Consider the following 21077-nt stretch of genomic DNA (forward strand, 5'->3'; position numbering starts at 1 on the left):
ACAGGTAAATCAAGAATATGTGTATTGGGGAGTTTTTCTTGACAGACAAATTTTCGAGCAAGATGACAGGACAACATGTGCATGCAAAACGAGCAAGTGAGAATGATTGAATCGGTAAAAGGAAAGAGGAGGAAAAACCAAAAACTCCAACTGTCTATTTTCATCGGGACGATGCGGATTGGAGCGGGAAGGTCACGTGATTGGAGCGTAGAGGTCACGTGATTGGAGCGGGAAGGTCACGTGATTGGAGGGGAAGGTCACGGGATTGGAGGAGGAAGGTCACGTGATTGGAGTGCTTTCTGTCTTGTCTTGGCACGTGACTCACGAATCTGCTTCAACGAATCCGCGTATTTTACAGGTCTCTGTGCAAAAGCTCTTTTTAAATTGGTTTAATTAGTATCCTTAAACAAGTAAATGCCAATCATGGTCTCTCGTGTTCCACAAACAATAAAGGTGTGTGTTTCATTTACGATCCCTTCGCAGGTCCAACATTGTAATAATTATTGCACGTATATTTATGTTAAGAATACGTACTTCTTGTTAATACGGTCTTACAAGGTTTTAAAAATTAAAAAAAACCGCTGCGTCTTCGTGAGGTAATTGAAAGGGAACTTGCGATTCGAACAACATACACTTCCCGAACTGTGGGAAATGAAGCCGAAATGGCTGTGAATATGCAAAGCGAGAGCAAGACAGACCATTAAAAACCCAAGCAGGAGGTAACTATAACATTGAAAAGATGAGCATAGCGAACAAGATAGAAACGAGTGTTCGGGTGACGTTGCGGCATGTCCTGTGACGTGATGACGTTGTGACGTGTGACGTTGCGACATGATGACGTTGCGACGTGATGGCGTTGCGACGTGTTGACGTCGTGACGAATGACGTTGCGACGTGATGACGTCGTGACGAATGACGTTGCGACGTGATGACGTCGTGACGAATGACGTTGCGACTTGATGACGTCGTGACGAATGACGTTGCGACTTGATGACGTCGTGACGAATGACGTTGCGACGTGACGACGTCGTGACGAATGACGTTGCGACGTGATGATGTCGTGACGAATGACGTAGTTCCGCGTCGTGTTTTTTTTATATTTATTTATTTATTTTTGCTTCGGCCGAACAAAGATGTAGAATTGGTTGGCGGGAAATACGAATATTCGCATCCTGACTTGATTAAGCGCTCCAAGAGAAAGTTTCGGTGATGGTCGGCACAAGATCGAAGGCTACGGCCGGACCTTCCAAAATGATGCCGCAAGTGAGAAAGATCAACGTTGTTCGACCGAAGCAGGGTAAGGTTCCATTGCATTAGATTAGGCCTTTCCGTTGCGAGTCCGAGAGCGAGGACGTTTCCATTGACTGAAGAGAACGCACTCGTCTCGGTGGACATGTTCGTGCACGGCAAGCGACCAGGATTGTTTGTGAGAACCCACAGACTTGTTTTGAGTTATTAGGAGACCGTTTGCCCCCATCCTGCCTGCTGTGCTCTGTATGAATAAATACCGACGTCACAGACGTCACAATCGTTACACGTATACATTCATACATGCTGCCCAACTCCTTTCTAGGGAGACCATTCCATGTGTGAACTGTTGTATGGAGTGAAATACCTCCTGCCTTGCTCCACTCCGAACTCTTCTTTCTCACTCGAGGGCTGCTGTGGCCTCTGGTCTTGAGTGACCACCTCTCGTTTACCATCTCAGGCTGCTGTGGCCCCTGGTCTTGAGTGACCACCTCTCGTTTACCATCTAGGGCTGCTGTGGTCCCTGGTCTTGAGTGACCACCTCTCGTTTACCATCTAGGGCTGCTGTGGCCCCTGGTCTTGAGTGACCACCTCTCGTTTACCATCTCAGGCTGCTGTGGTCCCTGGTCTTGAGTGACCACCTCTCGTTTACCATCTCAGGCTGCTGTGTCCCCTGGTCTTGAGTGACCACCTCTCGTTTACCATCTAGGACTGCTGTGGTCCCTGGTCTTGAGTGACCACCTCTCGTTTACCATCTAGGACTGCTGTGGTCCCTGGTCTTGAGTGACCACCTCTCGTTTACCATCTCAGGCTGCTGTGGTCCCTGGTCTTGAGTGACCACCTCTCGTTTACCATCTAGGACTGCTGTGGTCCCTGGTCTTGAGTGACCACCTCTCGTTTACCATCTCGGGCTGCTGTGGCCCCTGGTCTTGAGTGACCACCTCTCGTTTACCATCTAGGACTGCTGTGGTCCCTGGTCTTGAGTGACCACCTCTCATTTACCATCACCACCTGAATGCATGGATTTATTTTCATTTGACCACCTGTTAAACGTCACCGATAGACGTCGAATCTGGGCCGTGCCACGACCGGTTATGAAAGGTGGTTAATTTTACGATCGCACGTTTCGGAAAGCTACTTGCCTGGTGGCCTCTTTATAACAGTTTGACCGAATTGTTGTTTTTAATTTGGTACATCGTCCGTTTGGGTCACAGGTATTTCCAAACTGACCAATTATGAATCGGAGCTTGCATGCGTTTTTTAGTTTTAGCGTAGGTGAGTGAGTCAATTGGTCCGTAAACACTTCAGTCGTTATCGTGAGAACCAAACACACGATTTTGATGAAACTTGACCGCAAGCTTCATATCTGATGCCGAATGAAGGTTTATTGACCGCATCAAAATCTGCGCTCATGAAGGGGATCTGCAGGGGGTTCTTTTCCCCCCCCCCAAATATACCAAATAGGTATTTGCTCTCTTCTCCAAAACTGCATATGCACAATTTTGATGAAATTTGATTACAACCTCCATCACCTGTAATGCACCAAAGTTTTTTTTTGACTACATCAAAATCTGCACTCACTGAGGGGGTCTACAGGGAGGGGGAGGGGTTGACCACTGAAATAGGTATTTGCTCTCCATTCTGGACTCCACACACAATTTCAATGAAACTTTACCACAACTCTCACCTTCATCACCCTTGATGTACCAAAATTTGTTCATGGCATTAATAAAAATTCAGGGTCTCAGGAGGTCGTGGGGCAGTGGCGGGGTGGGTGGGTGTGGGGGGGCTTGAGTGGCTGTTGCTCCTGATCCAGGTGTGCTTCAGGTTAGGCTGTCCTACTTTTTTAGGTCATCTCGTTAGAGATGACCTAATAAAACCAGTCTTGATGTCCGTACGTACGTACGTCCCCATTTTTCTTCCGATTTTCTTGATATTTGGTATGTGGGTAGATGTCGATGAGGGATGCACGACGGTATGACCTTTGACCTGATTGAAGGTCAAGCCCACACCAAAGTTGCGAAATCGTCCATTTTCAAAATCTATCTCCTCCGCCGTTTATGATCCGATCTTCGAAATTCCTTTGGATTCTGATAATATGGAACAATATCTAAACTTGGTCGAGCCGGTTTTTTAAAAAATTCGTCTTGGTTATCGAGTCACGTGTCTTCAAAGTTGGAAAAATCGTCGATATGATACGGTCAAAAAAAAAAATTCGCCCGATCTTGATGAAACTTGGTATGTAGGTAGGGGTCGATGAGTGATGCACGACGGTATGACTTTAGACATGATTGAAGGTCAAGGTCAAGGCCACTCCAAAGTTGTGAAATCGTCCATTTTCAAAATGTATCTCCTCCGCCGTTTGTGATCCGATCTTCAAAATTTCTTCGGATCCTGATAATATGGAACAATATCTAAATTTGTTCGGGCCGGTTTTCTGAAATTCGTCCTGGTTATCGAGTCGCGTGTCTTCAAAGTTGGAAAAATCGTCGATGTGATACGGCCAAAAAATTTTTGTCCGATCTTGATGAAACTTGGTATGTCGGTAGGGGTCGATGAGTGATGCACGGCGGTATGACATTAGACTGATTGAAGGTCAATGTCTAGGTCACCGATGCTGTAAACTTGTGAAATCATCCGCCGTTTTTGACTCAGAAATGCGGTTTGATTTCTGAGGTCCGGTTTCTATCCTTTTGAAGACACATTGATCATAAATGTTCCAAATCAACCATTTTCAAAATCGATCTCCAGATAACTCAGAAATGTAGTTAGATATCTGAGATTTTCTATCCTTTTTACTCCCGGGCTTTCGTCTGTACGTTGACCCAAAAGACAAGACGACATCGAAGCCATTCTAAGCCGATCAGAGATCCACATCTACAGAGCTTCAGAGATGACCGTCACCCCCAACCGGGGGTAATTTTTTGGTATTTCTCACCGAAGGATATGAAGTTGATATAAAAACCACCAAACAAATTGTAAACTCGAGTGCATACCTCTGCGAGGCTGAACAGTTTACGTTTTCTATCCCACTGATGCACCAGATCTGGATTCTGACCTGAACTAAAATTTAATCTGCCGGTTCTTGTCACCGAACCAACTCTTCCACCTCATGTTGTCATAACATGTGCACAACTTTTTGAGATCGTGCTATTATATCGTTTTTGGCCCAATCTCTCAATGGTGAAGAATCATTTGAAAAATTCTCCTATCCAGATTGGTCGTTTTACACTGCAGGGAAAAGACTGGTGTTGTCATCATGGTAAAGGTGGCTTGGCTGCCTTACGATCTTTGGGTCTTGAGACTGAGCCTCTGTTCTGCTGTTTAAATATCACTAGGCGGTTTGACTCAGCTTGTCATCCTTCCGAGGTCAGCAAAATGAGCACCAGCTTACTGGTAACAGGGACACTGCATTAGTGGTACAGCCATGCTTCTCGAAGTGATGCAATCAGCAGGCACAGGCTGCATACGAAACAACTGCAGAGAAAACTTTTAGGGAGGGAACGGCGATTGTGAATATGACGGCTCTGAAGTTATAAACATACCACACCACACTACACCTCATCCATTTATAGTACATTGGTGAATCTGGTGTGATTTCATGTAAACCTTCGCATGTAGGGAACGAATTGTCACAAACTCGGACTCTATCTTCACTTTTGCAACAGAATCTGCAACATAAACAAGCCATTAAAACGAAACTTTCACACTTTCCATTTCTTTTAAGTAGTGAAAAATATTTTAAAAACTAAATGCTTGCTTTGAGTCTCATGAGAATTGGCTCCCACGAACACTGGAACAGATATGTAGATGACGCCTTCGTCATTGTGCGTACGAACATGGTAGACCACCTACTGAGACGACTTGGCTGGGTATTCCCCAGCATTAACTTCACAATGGAAATTGAAAAAGAAAGCAAAGTGGCATTTTTGTATGTGGAGGTTCACCGTAAACCTGACTGCTCCAAAAAGACCTCTGTTTACAGAAAACGAACCCACATCAGCAGATTACTGGATTTTAACTCCTGCAACCCATTCTCACACAAACGCAGTTCAGCACGGACCTTAGCAGCTCGAGCATGGACGTTGTCATCTTCCAAAGCCGAGGCAATTAAAGAAATCAGATTGGTTTGAGGAGTCCTGCTCAGACACACTTGAGCACTGTGTACTGCCATATTACCCGGGCCTTTCTGAAAGGATTGGCAGGATAGTACGTGGTGCACGGATTGGCGTAGCCGACAAGCCTCCACACACCATCCGTAATGTCATCTCAAAACTAAAGGACCCAATACCAACTGGTGATAAATCTGGAGTAGTTTACCATTCATCATGCAAAGAATGTGACCAATTCCACGATGGTGAAACTGGAAGGAATTTGAAACGATGACTAGATGAACATGATGGAGCAATTAGTCTTGGAAAGGTGACCCAGTCAGCCATAGCACATCATTGCCTGCAATCTGGCCATAAGTTTGATTTTGATGGGACCCGTGTCCTGGACACTACACGTAACAAACGGCACAGGTTGATTTTGGAAGCGTGGCACGTGAAGAGCCAGGAGGATGGTCTAACTGGGGAGACGTTGGACATACCCACACAATACACACCTCTAATGCAAATGGGGAAAACTGGATGGTGCAAACGGTTGGATAAGATGAGCAACAAACACTCAATCCCAAACACCACATCCACATGTGCACAACACTCGCACAACCAACACCTCATCATGCCCAGACATGAAACCAGCCGTGTCCGTGCCCCGGAAAAACAAAAACAACAAGTGCACACACGTGCTCACCCACACACATACAACACGAGATCACGTGTAAATCTAAACAAAAAAAGAGCAGAGTATCCCTTCAATGATGTGATTTGACATTTGTTTTTGCTTTTGCAAAATAAAATTTAAAGAATTACTCCTCCATTTGACCTCGAGCACCAGTACGTGACCGGAAATGAGCGGTCGTATTGAAATAGAAACCGGACACGTGGCGCGGCTCAGGGTCTACTTTACCGAATGAAGCCGGCGAAACGTTGCCCAAGCCCAGGTCTGCTCTTGCTTTTTTGCTCAAATTCGTGGAGTCGATCTAGTTTTTTTACTTTTGGTTGGAAGCCCCTTCTTCATATATATATATATATATATATATATATATATATATATATATATATATATATATATATATATATATATATATATATATATATATACACACACACACACACACACACACACACACACACACACACACACACACACACACACACACACACACACACACACACACACAGTATGCCTGGTATTGGCTAAATGGTAAGGGAGGTGGTTTGGGATCCTAGGATCCTGCGTTCAAATCCCACTCAGCTGTTGAAGTAATACCAGGTGGGGTTGACTCTGCCTGTCATACTCCCAAGATCGGCAAAATGAGTGCCAGCTTGCTGGTATCCTGTGTCGGAGTGGCGACCCATCCAGGATTGTGCCCAATAGCCCAGGAGACTGCTTCGGTAGCATCAACGCTCTGTGATATTTTTCCCCATATTTCCTCAGGGCGCTCAAGGTCCGCCAGCAACACCCTTCTGGTAAAATTACCAAAATCAAGAATCACTGCTCACCTTCACTCTTTAATTCCTCTCTTTTCCCACCTTTGGAACAAACTCCCACACTCTTTTCAATCCCACTCTTCCCTCCAGGTCTTCAAAACAGCTGTTCACTACCATCTTGTCTTTTCCCATCCAAAACCATGATCTTTTCTACCCCCGTTAATCCATCCCAAACGCATCTCCTTCAAATTCCCTGCTTTCCTTCCTGAAAGTCCCTGCTGTGTGAGGACCTGAAAGTCCCTGTAGTGTCCATCTTATGTACCCCAACCCTTCCTTCACCGTTCCACAGATCTCCGAATGTCTCTGTTCCCCACTGTTTTGTTCTTCCCTCTCCCGCCCTTCTTGTCTCCTGCTCCCCTTATACGTTTTGTGCGTTTGCTCTCATACGAGCCTCGACATTGCATACAAAACAAAAACAAAGAAATGCATCAAGAAAAAAATAATAACAAAAAAAAGCCTGTATTTACAAAAAGAAACAAAGTATTCCTTGAATGGAGTTTTTCTAACTGATTTTACTGTGTTGATGATGCTTGACTATGGGATTTGGCTGAAAAACTTTTTAAAAAATATCATATTTAATGTTTTTGCAATGTAAATTTATTTACTTCCTTATTTTTTGTAGGTAACTTGGTGAAATCATGCACGCAGCGAAAGACGAGACGAAACATGGTAGGCTTTCATGTGATTTTTCTGATATGTGACATCCTTTTCCAAGATAACATTTTTGTGCTGCACTGCAATCCTGCTGAGAAATTTACACAATACAGTTGTGAATGGGAATTTTTCTGGAATTACCTGGATTAATTACAATAATGTGTTTGTGAAAAATATAATTCCAATATTGCAACGGGATGTAGTCGTTGGCCTTTCTACTCATGAGGCTCTCTCGCTGAGAGAATCTTGTGAACAGGATTAGTGTCAGGAAAACAAGCCACATGTCCGTACAGCCGCAGCTGACACTCACAGATTACACAGATAACAAATCTCATTTGAGTCTCACTCAGCAACCGCTCGTTGGACACAGTCTAATCAGCGATAGCCAAGGATTCTCCGAAGAGACCTGGTACCGAAGGAGTTGAGTTTTCATCTCAGACCATTTGTCAGAGTCTAAGTCTCACATCCTTCGAGCAAGACTGAAGGCACCAAGGACCTGAAGACTCAGACTTTCGTTCTTCTGCTCAGATACTGACAGCGCCGCACCCCATGATGCAGTGAATCCATGACTCCCCAGGCCCGACCCAGACATCTATTCATCTCTGGCTCACAACATGCGGAGACATAAATATCACTGCCAAGTTAAGTAAATCTCTCTGTGACCTCAACATCCTCACCACAAACAGGTACAGACAATATGTCGTTGAAAGCCTGTATCTTTGTTTTGATCCAGGAAGCCCATAATCCCAGCAGCTTCAATTCCTCATTCATCGCTTTGAGGGCCCCTGAAAGATATCCAGCGTCTCCACAAGGATGACTGCATCATCTGTGAAATATTGTCAGAGATCTTGACATTCCCAAGTGATGCACCATAGCTTGATCTCTGACATCTTCCCCAGAATCGAGTCCACGCAAGTGTTGAAGAATGTGGGGGCAATACACACGCCTAACAAACTCCAGTTATAACTTGAAACAAGTCGGAGATGGAACTACCACACCTCACAGCACTCTCTGTACCAGAGTATAGTTCAGAAATCGGATCGATCCGTTTTGGTGGCACCCCAAAGACTGAAAATCCTCCAGAGGGCATCCCGATTCACTGAATCAAACACTTTGCAGAGATCAACATAGGCTGCAAGCAGCCTGTGCCGAACAAATCTCTCGTCTGCGTTTGGTAAGGACCCAGAGAGCAAGGATGCGGTCATTCATTGACCTCTTTGGTGTAAAGCCCGACTGCTCTGGACGCTGGTGCTCAAGCAGATGGTGGCGAACCCTTTAAAGAATTATCCGAGCAAAGACCTTGCCCAGCACTGAAAGCAGTGTCACCCCTCGGTAGTTGTTTCAGTACTGGTGATTACCCTTCCTTTTCTAGAGAGGGACAATAACCCCGCTCTTCCATTCAGTTGAGATGATGCCTGTGCTCCAAACGGAGCACAGAACTGCATGCAATAATAGGAGTACAGCATTTCCACCAGTCTTGAGAAGTTCAACATGGATGCCACAAATCCCAGGGGCTTTACACCTTTTCAACGAGTTCACCACAGCGTGTTTCCACAAATGAAGATGGTTCACAATTGATTGAATGGTCAGTGATGGGGATAGTAATATCCCTTATATCAAACTCAACAGCTCGGTGGGTCAGCCTGGTACAACCGCTCAAAGTAGCCGGCCCAGTGGGCTTTCACTTCGGACTCCTCTGTCAAGAGCCTACCACCCTCCACTCTAACTGCAGTACACTGAGGGACGGGCTTGGAGGAATGCAATGCACAAATTCCTCTGGAAGCAGTTTGAGAATTACTCGTCCACAGGTGATGTTCTACGCCTTCACAGATTCTTCGCACATTGGCCTCCTTGTCCGCCCACAGCGCCCGTACAGTTTTACGCCTCAGCTCCTTGAACAGCTCAGCTTGGCCATGATGCCTGGCCCTGCGACTCTGGTCAATGGTATCCAGTGTCCCTTGAGAGACAAAATTCTTCTTCACCCTACGGTGAGTTCCAATACATCCACCGGCAACATCAAGGATGGTAGTCTTGAAGGCGCTCCACAACTCTTCAGGCTTCCCCATGGACATCCTTATCAGTGCCAGTCTATGCATTAAAATCCAGCAAGACTGGAAGAGTATCTCGCCTGGGGCACTGATCGAGCACAACATAGAATGCCTCCTTCACAGTGAGATCAATTGCTTCAGTCGGAGCATATACAGACCAGCGAAATGACACCCAAGGAGTGACAAATCCTCAGTCTCATAATATGTTCATTGACCGGTGTTCCCTCAATTATCATGGGAATCAGCTTATTGGACACAGCTACAGTAGCTCCTTGGGTATGGTGACGATCAGAGTGATCAGACCAGTAGTAGGTGTAACCACCCACCATGATCTCACCACTATCCACTCTCCGAACCTCGGAGAGTGCTGCATTACCGATGTCTAAAAGCTGGAGCTTAGATGATAGCAGAGACGGGTGATCATTCTCTCGAAGTAATAGGACATGCCAGGCACCCACCTGAATCGACCGCCTCAGGTTAACCCGAGGAGACCACCGTCTGGTGGACGACACATCCCACGGTAATCCGACCCAGGAAAGTTACCCCGTGCTTTTCTTCCCGTCAAAGATGGGGGTCCCAAAGGCTTTGCTCCAATCCTGTCATCCCGTGAGCTGCACAGGAGTTACTCCCACGGAGTTGGGCTGGCCTGTTATTCTGTTTGTCTGTCTCTGTCAATCGTCTGCAAGACACATTTTTTTTTTTAAAGATCACTGCTTTAGATCTTTTTAAAGATCAATAGTTCAAAGGCTAAGGTCACATAAATCGTCAATTTCATCTGATTGACTTGATATGTATATACTGTATATAAAACCAAAAAACATGGATGGATGGTACCTCATCGAGGTGACTCCTTGGTCGACCTATTTGAGTACGTCTATGAATTACGTGTTGTTTTTAACATGACTTGGACCTTGATTATGTCTATTAATTACGGACTATTGGAAGATACTTTTTCGACTTTTATACCTTTAAAGACCCTTTATACCCCCTGAGACCTATTCAGCCTTTTCACCCTGTCGACCTCTTCGAGCCCTTGACACTTTAGACCCATTAACTATATTCAGATATTTTATTCCACTGTTCTTCATTGCACGGCCCGCGAGCCACTGGCAGCCTAAAGTGCAGCCGAGAATACACAAATATGAAAACGCCCCATCATAATCTGCCATAAATACAATGAAATTGAATTTTTAAATTGACATAATGGTTTCAAATGAGCGTTCCAACGCAAAGCATAAACGTTGCACAACTACATCAGGAGGTGGTTGCAGTATACAAACAATAATGCTTGCAGCCCAGTTAACCACAACAGAGAAGAGTACGTGGTGACGGGGCCTAATAGCAGCCCCTGCAGGCGGTGTGGCGGCTCTCACACTGATGCTATATCGGGAAAAGTGCCCCCCCCCCCTTCTATATAAAAGTGAAGATCATTGCTTTGGACCTCTTGACTCTCAGAACTATTATACAGCCTTGTGGCAAAAAATGTTGTGGTCTGACGAAATCAAGATGGAACATTTTGGCCGAAATGCAAAACGTTATGTTTGGCACACACACAGCACATCACCCAAAGAACACCATCCCGACTGAAGTATGGTGGTGGCAGCATCATATTATGGTGATGTTTCTCATAAGTAGGAACTGGGGCACTTGCCAGGATGAAAGGGAAAATGGATGGAGCAAAATACAGAAATATCCTCTAGGAAAACCTGCTGCCCTCTGCAAGAAAGCTGAAATTGGGACGGAAGTTCACCTTTCAGCATGCAACCAAAGCTCCACTGGAGTGGCTAAGGAACAAAATGATAAATGTCCTTGAGTGGCCCAGTCAGAGCCCTGACCTAAATCCAATCGAAAATCTGTGGCATGGCTTGAAGATTGCTGTCCATCAACACTCCCCATGTAAATTGACTGAGCTTGAACAGTTTTGTGCAGAAGAATGGCCAAATATTGCCCAATCAAGGTGTGCAAAGTTGGTAGAAACCTATCCCAACAGACTCGGCTGTAATTGCTGTCAAAAGTGCTTCCACCAAGTATTAACTCAGTGGTGGACACTTTTCCAACCAAGGTTTTGTATTTTTAATTGATTTTCTGAAATTTGTAGAATTTGTTTTTCACTTGGAAGTTGTGGGTTACAATGTGTAAATAAATTGGACTTCCGCTTCCGGTTTTGGAGCGGCAAGAGGTCTCCTTCGGGGCTCCCTGCTGACGTTCTCAAAGTTAAGTTTCCGGTTGTTATTTGTCCCGTTTTAACTGTTTAATTTTCTCACCTACATGTTAATGTGTGTTCCTAGTTCGGTTTTGTTTCAAAAATCGTGCTATTTTGTGAGTATTTTTGTCGACGTTCTTACCTGGTGTTTGAGGCCTAGGCCTAGGCTTGAGGCCTACCGGTTCCACTCGGTGTTTGATCGTTTTTTTTTTTTTTGTTGTTTGTTTGTTTTTTCTCCCCATTACCTTCAATTTCTATCCTCCCCATTCCATGTTCCCCGTCCCATCCCCATCCCTCTGCCTTCCACAGTTCACCTAATGTGTCTGTTCCCCAATGTTTTGTCCCTTCCACTCCCGCCCCTCTTGTCTCATGCCTCATTGCTGTGAGTTGTGTGTTAGCTCTCATACGAGCCTCGACCAAGGTATACAAAAAAAAAATGTGGGTAAAGGTTGATTTAACCTAATTTGATTCCAGGCTATAAGGCAACAAAAGGTGAAAAATTTGAAAGGGGTTGTAGACTTTCTATCGGCACGGTATATATTCACACAGGGTGATTGTTATTTATTTATTTTAATTCGAGAATCCTAAATAATTCCCATACACTAAACTATATCGGTGAGGAATCTAATATTTTGCATAAATGTGGCCAAATTTCATAGAAATATGTGACATGATCCACACAATTGATTTCCTTAAATGAAGTGGTGAAAGTGTCGACCACCACATTTCAGGCACAAATTCATTCTTCGCAGCATGCTCTCCAGCACAGAGTGTCGCATTTCTTGGGGAATATTGCTGATTGTGTCGCTGATTATTGCTTTTAATTCACGAAGAGCATGTGGATTTGTAGCGTACACTATATCCTTAAAATATCCCCTCAAAAAGAAATATGTGCGACATAAGATCTGGGGATCGAGGTGGCCAAAATAACTTGGACACTACACGGTCACCAAAGAGTAGCTGAAGTTCGTTCATGCTGTATCGTGAAGTGTGACTCGTGGCATCATCTTGCTGAAACCATCCTTGGTTGATTTCATCGTCAGTTCGGTGCCCAAGAAACTCATGGATTATGTTGATGTAACGTCCTGAGTTTACCATTTCTGAGAGGAGAATTTGGCCAATCATTCATTGCTGACTTGCAGCACACCAAACACCAATTTTTCACGGAATGCAATGGCCTTTCATGCATTATATAAAATTGTTCACTTGGCCATAAACGAGTATTTTGTGAATTTACATGCCCAGAAAGATGAAACCAACTTTCTGTAACATTAGGCTTCATTTACACAAAATATTAGGTTCCTATCGGGTATAGTTTTTAGTATATGGGAATTATTTAGGGTTCTCAAAAAAAAAATAAAAAAACATCACCCCGTATAAATACAATAGACAGTGACCCAATCACGTCGGGTAGCGTTTGAAATGGCAAAGGGCTTTCGTAGCTTTTCATGGTTGCTTTTTGTAGCTTTCTTCGGCTAGAAGTCCATTTATCCATAATCCGAGCCACCTGAGGTAATTGATTCGGTGAGATCTAATTGGTTATTCCCTCCAGTCGCAGGTGAAAAACATTTTTTTTTAATAATATCAATAAGTATTGTGACCAACCAGTATACAGTTAAACCCCGATTCACATTGTTTCATGATAGCGTCGTTTGAAATACAGTACTGTACTTGTATACAGTATAATACTTTCGCACGATCTGCTGCAAATTATTTTAATTTGTCTCTTCTTAAATTTTACATACACTTGAGGGCAAAAGTATCTGCACTAGAAATCCATTCTGCTTATTGGTGTCCTTGTCATATTTTATAATAGGTGTGTAAAGCAGTGGAGTCCAGCTCTCGGGGAAAGATGCGCTTTTCAGGAATGTTACTTCCACAATATTTAATGATTGGCTTTCAATGAAAATGCATTTTTTTAAAAAAGGTGCACAAATGCATCTCAGTGACATGAATGCATCCTTGCAGTGCAACCCCCCCTCCCCCAAAGAAAAAAAAATGCATCACACCATTTGAGGCACGACATTCGGCACTTTTTTTTTCTCCCACTGCATTGTAACGTTGTAATGCTTGCTTTTTTTTGTTAACTATGGCGTCAATACGCCCAATTAGTGTCAATGTTGCTTCTGAAAGCAAAGGGTCTCGAAAAAGTCTAACACGAGATCAGAAAATGAAGGTGAAAAGGTGCTTCAATTCAGGTGATCATGCCATAACCACGATGAGGACAACTTTTAAACTTTTGGACAAAATTGGATTCACTGGCCAAAATGTGACTCCTTTGACTGCAACTAAGGTGACATAGTAGAAGCAGTGTGATGTTTCGTGAATGACGAAACTGTTGTCTGTGTGGATTGAGGACCAAAATGAGCAGAATATGCCCCTGAGCCAGCTAGTTATTATGGAAAAGGCTAATAGTTTGTTTGAAAAATTAAAACAAGAAGGCGGCGAAAGTTCAATCGTGAATAATTTTACAGCGAGCCGAGGTTGGTTTGAGCTTTTTAAGCGGTGCAGAAAGAAACCTGCAGTGTCAAGATTACTGGTGAGACTGTGAGTGCTCTCTCTATCAAGTGCAGCCTGTGGCTGCTGGTTGCATCATTGGTTGGGATGCGGCTATGCCGCTGATGCAGTGTCACCCTTATCAGTACACTGGTACTTATTTTGTCGACCTCGGAAGGATGACAGGCTGAGTCAACCTCCTGGTGTATTTTAATTCAGCGGCCAACGGGGCTTGAACTCAGGACCTGAGGATCCCAAGCCGTCACCCTAACCACTAAGCCAACACCAGGCTTACTGTGAGTACTGACATGCAGACAGTGGTATCAGCTGACATCAAAACTGAAGTTGTGTTTCTTCCTCCAAACACAACTTCTCTCCAACAGCTGATGGATCAGGGCACCATCGCAGTATTCAAGGCTTACTACCTGCAATGCACGTTTTCTCACCCAATCTGTGAGACCGATGGCAAAGACAGCCAATCCATTTGAGACTTCTGGCAGTCTTTTTAACATCGTAAAAGCCATTGAAAACATTGCTGATGCCTAGAGGGAAGTCATGGAAAACTGCATGATGGTGTTTGGAGGAAGGTTTGGCCAGAGTGCATCAACGACTTCATGTGATTTGAACCTGAGCTACTCACAGTGCACAATGAAATCGCCGAAGTGGGATTTGACCAAGTCAATACATGAGATGTGGAAGAGTTGCTTAACTCTCATGGGGAGAGTTTGACCAATGAGGACCTGATAGAGCTCGACCAACAGTGGGCAGAAGAAGAGGCTGAAGAAGCAACAGAAGAGGGACCAACCAGTGTGGACTTTAACATGCAAAATTCTTTCAAACAGCCTGAAGAAAGAATATCAGGCCCTGGATCTCGCGTTTAAAAATGATCCTGGTTTGGGGCACAGCACTGTGGTGATAGGATTGGCGTTGGATGCTTTTTCATGCTACAATGAACTCTGCAAGGAAAAAGGATGCCAAGACCACTTTCTCCACTCATTTTTCAAAAGAAAACAGCTTGCACTTGCACCAGACTCTCAGGAGGGTAATGCAAATATCCCCACCTACCCCTTCCTCTCCCAAACAACTCCTACCGACCCCAATCCCACATCAAGGCAAAGGCATACAGTGACATCAACACGGCCGACACGAGCTCCAAGATAAGACTGGTGAGTGTTAAAATGAACTTTTTGTTTTTGTTAATTTTCAGATATGTATTCTTTTAGCATCTATATAAATAATACCATTCCTTTCATGCCATAATGGCATATAGGGCTGCCGAGGAAGTTTCCTTGGCTAGGAGTACAGTCCTGGACGGGTCGCCACTCCGACGCAGGTTACCCCAAATGGTTATTACCCCAGTACACTGGTATTCATTTGCCAACCTCGGTAGGATGACAGGTTGAGTTAACCCCACCTGGTATTACTTCAACAGCAGAGCGGGATTTCAACTCAGGACCGTGGTATCCCAAGCCTGCCACCCTAACCATTAAGGCAACACCAGGCTTTAAATATACTCTATATTAATTTATATACTGTATATTAATCTGCTTCATGCTATCGACGATGCTAACAGAAGTTACAATTATAACGTCGTCAGGTCGCATCCCCCCATTTATACATGCAGGTCTATGGGAAATTATACCCTGCTTAACATCGTTTTGCTTAACGTCGTGTCTGGAACACCTATACAATGCTAAATGAGGTATTATTGTATTCATGTAATTCTGATTGGGAAAGGTTATATTTGTTGTGACCTTTCCTGTGAAGTCACAGCAATAACCACAACAACAGTAAGATGAAAAAGGCAACTACAGTTTTAGAATCGAAAGGGGAGATAAGGTCGAGACGGAGAAAAAAAGGCGTTGACGCGTTCTCTTGAGCTGCTGCGATCTGTTTGGAGGAGTGCACATAATTTTAAAACCGACATACTCTGTGAAGGAGGAATTGTGGTCTTCTGTAGGCGAAGTATTCACGAGAGCAGAACATGAAAGCAGAAAATGTAATCGTGGTCGTGGTCTTGAAGTATTCCCCTTCCCACGACGACTAATCGTGGTCTTGAGGTATTTCCCTTCCCATGACGAATACACTTTAACCCGCTTCCGCTGGTCAGTGGAGATTCAGTTTCTCTTGTACATACTCGTGGAGGTATTGCTCTCAGCTGAATTCCCTCAACTATTCGTGGGACCTCCCTGTTGGACATTGCATTCCTATCATCTTGGTGATGATTCCAACATTGCTCCTTATATTCCCTCGTTGGCACCATTCTGCTTGATTTTCATTCCATTTTGAGAAGGCACTCGGCGTGTTGACCTGTGCGTATCCTCGGAGCTTATTCGTCCCTCCAAGCTTTCCTGTCCTTCAACCACCTCATCCTTTTCAGCTTGAGTTCCCTTCTTCATTATCTCGATTGCAGCCGTACCGATTGACTTGGGTTCTTTTCCATGCTTTGGTGATTCACCTTCTGAGGACTGGTTGACCGTGACAGACTGACTGCCTGTGTTGCCTTCACCATTTGTGCACACCTTTCGGACTTTGATCCTTCAATTCGGTGCTCACTGCCGGCCCTTCGCTCATTTATAGTCTGTTGGGGTTTAATGTGCGAACTACTTGAGTAAACTTGCCACGTCTTGTCTTGATTTATTGTACAGCTGCATTGCTGTATGTAACGTTCATACTTATTTAATATGGCGATTATGAGGAAAGTCATTAATTGTTGCATTGAATAAAAATTATTGTGCTTAATATAGACATTATGGATTAATTACGATTTCTTACAACATTACCCTTCTGTCTCCTGTCGTATCTTGGTTTCATCCTTAAAACAACACAAAGGGCACATTAGTGTTTTTATTTATTTTCTGCCGTGATGCTCTCTGGGTTAGGGCCCTGTCACACCTTGACGTTTTTTTAGCCAGCGTATGGCAAGGTATCAAAATGTATGTAAAACGCTGGCGTACGCTGAACCATTGATGTTTTTTTCCAGTTTTGGACGTATTCATAACGAGTTGGACGTATGCATAACGTATTATTAACGTACACAGAACGTTTCGATAACATATAGATAACTTGTATCAACGAATGCTGAGCGTGTTGTCGGCGTTCACAACCTATGCCCAACGATAGTCTAACTTATGCGTAGCGCGGCAGCGTATCGCCGACGATCACGTGTCGTAGGCTATTAATAGGCTGCGGCTCGACGATTCAAATCACTACAATCACAAAACTGCACTAGACATCGAAGTGTCAAGCCGCTGTCACACCTTAACGTTTTAGCCAGCGTATGCTGACGTATGAAAAACTTGCCAAATACGCTGGCACACGTTGAATACGTTATGGGTAAGTTTTGTATACGTTAAGAGCACGCTGAAGCACGCTGGCAGACGTCGTAGTACGCAGAGTACGTCGACAAATTTTCAGCATGTTGAAAATTTTTCGAAGTACTCGGCGTATGATACACGTTCCGCATTCGCTGGCCATAAGTTGTAGGCACGTTACGCGATCGTTGACACACGTCGACACACGCTACTTGTAAGTTACTCATAAGTCGAAACACGTCGAGGTAATTGTTAGCGTCAGTGTTCCAGACTCCCTGTTTTTTTTTTTTTCTTCGGTATGACGGTGATGTTGACACTTCAATTTCTAGTGCAGTTATGATTTAAATCATTAAGCGGTAGCCTATTAATTATACTAGCGATACCCGTGCACATGCACGGGATAGCAGTACAACATAGCTGGTAGCAGATGATAGACCGTACATGTGGAATGACAAAAATACGCATTGTGCAAAATGCAAGTGGTACTATGGAACGCTAAGACTTCCCAAACATTGTCGGCATGTCCGTTAAGTGCCACAGCAATTTCATAGGGATCGTGTGACGGTGAGCCGAGTTTTTAGTGTGCAAGCTTGGTATTATAATAGAGATTATATTATAACCGCACTAGAAATCGAAGTGTCGAACATCACCGTCATACCGAAGAAAAAAAAAAAAAACCAAAAAAAACCATGGAGTCTGGAACACTGACGCTAAACATTACCTCGACGTGTTTCGACTTATGAGTAACTTTCAAGTAACATGTGTCAACGATCGCGTAACGTGCCTACAACACGTTACTCATAGGTTAGAAATAAGTTTCGGGTATGCTAAACATTACCTCGACGTGTTTCGACTTATGAGTAACTTACAAGTAACGTGTGTCAACGATCGCGTAACATGCCTACAACTTATGGCCAGCATTATGCGGAACGTGTGAGTCATACGCTGGCATACGTCGAAAAATTTCAAGCATGGAAAATTTGTCAAACAGTTCGGCGTCCTACGACATATGCCAGCGTGCTCTTAACGGATACAAAACTTACCCATACGTATTCGATGTGTGCCAGCGTTTTAGACAAATTTTTCATACGTCGGCATACGCTGGCTAAAACGTCAAGGTGTGACAGGGCCTTTACCGATGCACTCGCTGCGGTGCTCTGAAGTCGACACACAACAGTATTACCAAAAACATAAAATATGTACAAATTTCATTCATAATAATTCCCCTCACTCAGACTCCTCTGATATGTCAGCAGTGGGAGGATCCTTATCCTGCTGTAAAATGAAGGCGGAGTAAACAGTGCTAATTGGCCCTGAGCTTCTGCAAACAGTACAAATGATAAGTAAAAGTTTTCTCCAGGACAAAGAGCACAATAACGAATCAGCATTCTACGGGGCAGGGATTACTGTATGTTGCTGTTCGTCTTTCGGCTGCTCCCGTTAGGGGTCGCCACAGCGGATCATCCGTTATGATCCGCCTACTGATTTGGCATAGGTTTTACGCCGGATTCCATTCCTGACGCAACCCTGGTCGCCTCTTACGACACAGGGATAAGGATTGGGTTTCGCCGTGATTGCGGGCTGCCCTACACCCTCTCATAGCGCGGCCCAGCGCAGAGCTCCCGTCCTCAAGCGATCCTCCAACCCAAGCCTCCGGGTAGCCGGATTACAGGCGCATGCCACTACGCCCGGTTATGTATGTACTGTATATCAATTATGAAAACAAACCTGGGCCAGGGCTATTAATATTATGCATCCCTGTATACTGTATAGCATAAAAAAATCCTCTTGGTGCCCCTTTCATATTGGAAACTTCATAGCAATCCCAAAACTCGAAGGGCACTCGGTGGAGCCCATACCTCCACCATGCAATGCCTGATCAAGTAGAACATATCGGGCTCAATAAATTTTTGAAATACTTTTTGACCTCATCTCTCAATGGTGAAGAATGTATCTTAATTAAAATTAAAATTAATTTAAAAATTAAAATTTATAGTATCCAGATCTTCACAAAAATTGAATCATGTCGGCCTTCTCACTCACCTGACTTGTTCACCAAGTTTTACCCGAAACAGTCCACAACTTTTTGAGATATCCTGTTCACAGATAAATAGCGATGAAAACATAACCTCCTTCCACCTTTGGTGGTGGAGGTAATGACCTCATGTATTTTTGGTTTGTTGGTTTTATCTTAGCTGTGATATATATATATATATATATATATATATATATATATATATATATATATATATATATATATATATATATATATTATATTGGGTGTTTACATTTTTATTCCTCTCTTTGTAGGAAATGGGGAAGAAGAATGTGGAAGAGGAAGAAAATGTGGAACCAGTATCGACACGTAAAATGATTAATCCTCGAAGAATAAGAGTAGGTCATTAGTTTAATGTCGCATTGCAATTGTTGCAAGGATGGATAGTTTTAAGCCAATTATCTGAGACTGGTTTAGTTGGAGCCATCTCTTTAGTCTATACTTCAAAATGTTGATTCCTCTCTTACTTTTTATTCTCCACTCAAAAAAATTAATTCACCCCCTCTCCCATTCTGTATTTATCATTAATCCCTCTTCCATTGCCATTCCTTGTATCTCCTACGATTCCACTTTCATGCCTTCTTTGTTTCTCTTGCCTTCCACATTTCTAATTATTTTATTTTTTCAATTTTTAACTGTCTCAAGTTTGTCCTCAACTTTCATTACCCCCGCCGAATGATTCGGAGAGGGTATTGCATTTGGGTCTGTTTGTTTGTCCGCACAGAACTTTCGTGTTTTTCTCCGCAACCGCTTGTCGGAGTGAGATGAAATTCTCACCATTGGTGCAACTACTCATGTAGAATGTTTCATTGATAATTACGATGTCATAGGTCACGTGGTGCGGCAGCCATATTGAAAAAAAACCGGAAAAACTTTGGACCTCTGTATCTCAAACGGCACCAAGGAAAATTTTTTAACTTGGCACATCGCAAGTACTCTTCATGGGGAATGTGATTTAAAAAAAAATTTTTGAATAATGTCATAGGTGCCCTTGTTTTGACGCCATAATTGCATATGTAGAACGCCACATCCGATCAGTATAAAACATTTTGAGAGTCATGAAGGGATAAAATTGTGCTTAAATTTTTGTTGATGATGTCATAGGTCACGTGATTTGGAAGCCATATTGTTGTTGTTTTTTTTTAAACCTTCAAAGATCTCTGAAATGGCTGAAAATATTGAGGCGAAACTTTACACATATGACCGCCTATCCACGAGGAACAAAAGTCACACATATGATGTCATAGGTCACATGGTTTGGCAGCCATATTGGATTTACCTGAAAACCTTTAAAAATACACCACTCAAAAAAGAAGTCTTGGCAATAGTTTGCAATCTCTGATTACTCTTTTTCTTGTTTTGGATGTAATGAATCGATCTGCCCTTTTATTGATTTCAAGGCATGCAACACCATGTCTTTCAACCAATGAAAAGACCCATCTGTTTATTGATTTATAAGGG

The 21077-nt window shown here is 43.5% G+C and overlaps 1 protein-coding gene across 7 annotated transcripts in view; it reads left to right on the forward strand.

The window, feature by feature from the left end:
• Positions 1-1095: 1095 nt before the first annotated feature.
• CDCA5 (cell division cycle associated 5) overlaps positions 1096-21077 on the forward strand; it is a 42399-nt gene continuing 22417 nt past the window's right edge. For 4 of the 7 annotated variants that reach the window (XM_085851927.1, XM_085851928.1, XM_085851929.1 and 1 more), the window contains exons 1-3: positions 1096-1297; positions 7468-7514; positions 19871-19954. In XM_085851927.1, the coding sequence (XP_085708053.1) occupies positions 1210-1297; positions 7468-7514; positions 19871-19954 (219 nt within the window). In that variant the 5' untranslated portion in view covers positions 1096-1209. The remainder of the gene's footprint in view (positions 1298-7467; positions 7515-19870; positions 19955-21077) is intronic. The other 3 variants (XM_085851930.1, XM_085851932.1, XM_085851933.1) reach the window with 1 other exon arrangement.

The sequence above is a fragment of the Eptatretus burgeri genome, chromosome 13 (assembly GCF_056783735.1).
Source record: "Eptatretus burgeri isolate ZD-2024b chromosome 13, Ebu_testis_v1, whole genome shotgun sequence".
In the NCBI taxonomy this organism is placed as follows: domain Eukaryota; kingdom Metazoa; phylum Chordata; class Myxini; order Myxiniformes; family Myxinidae; genus Eptatretus; species Eptatretus burgeri.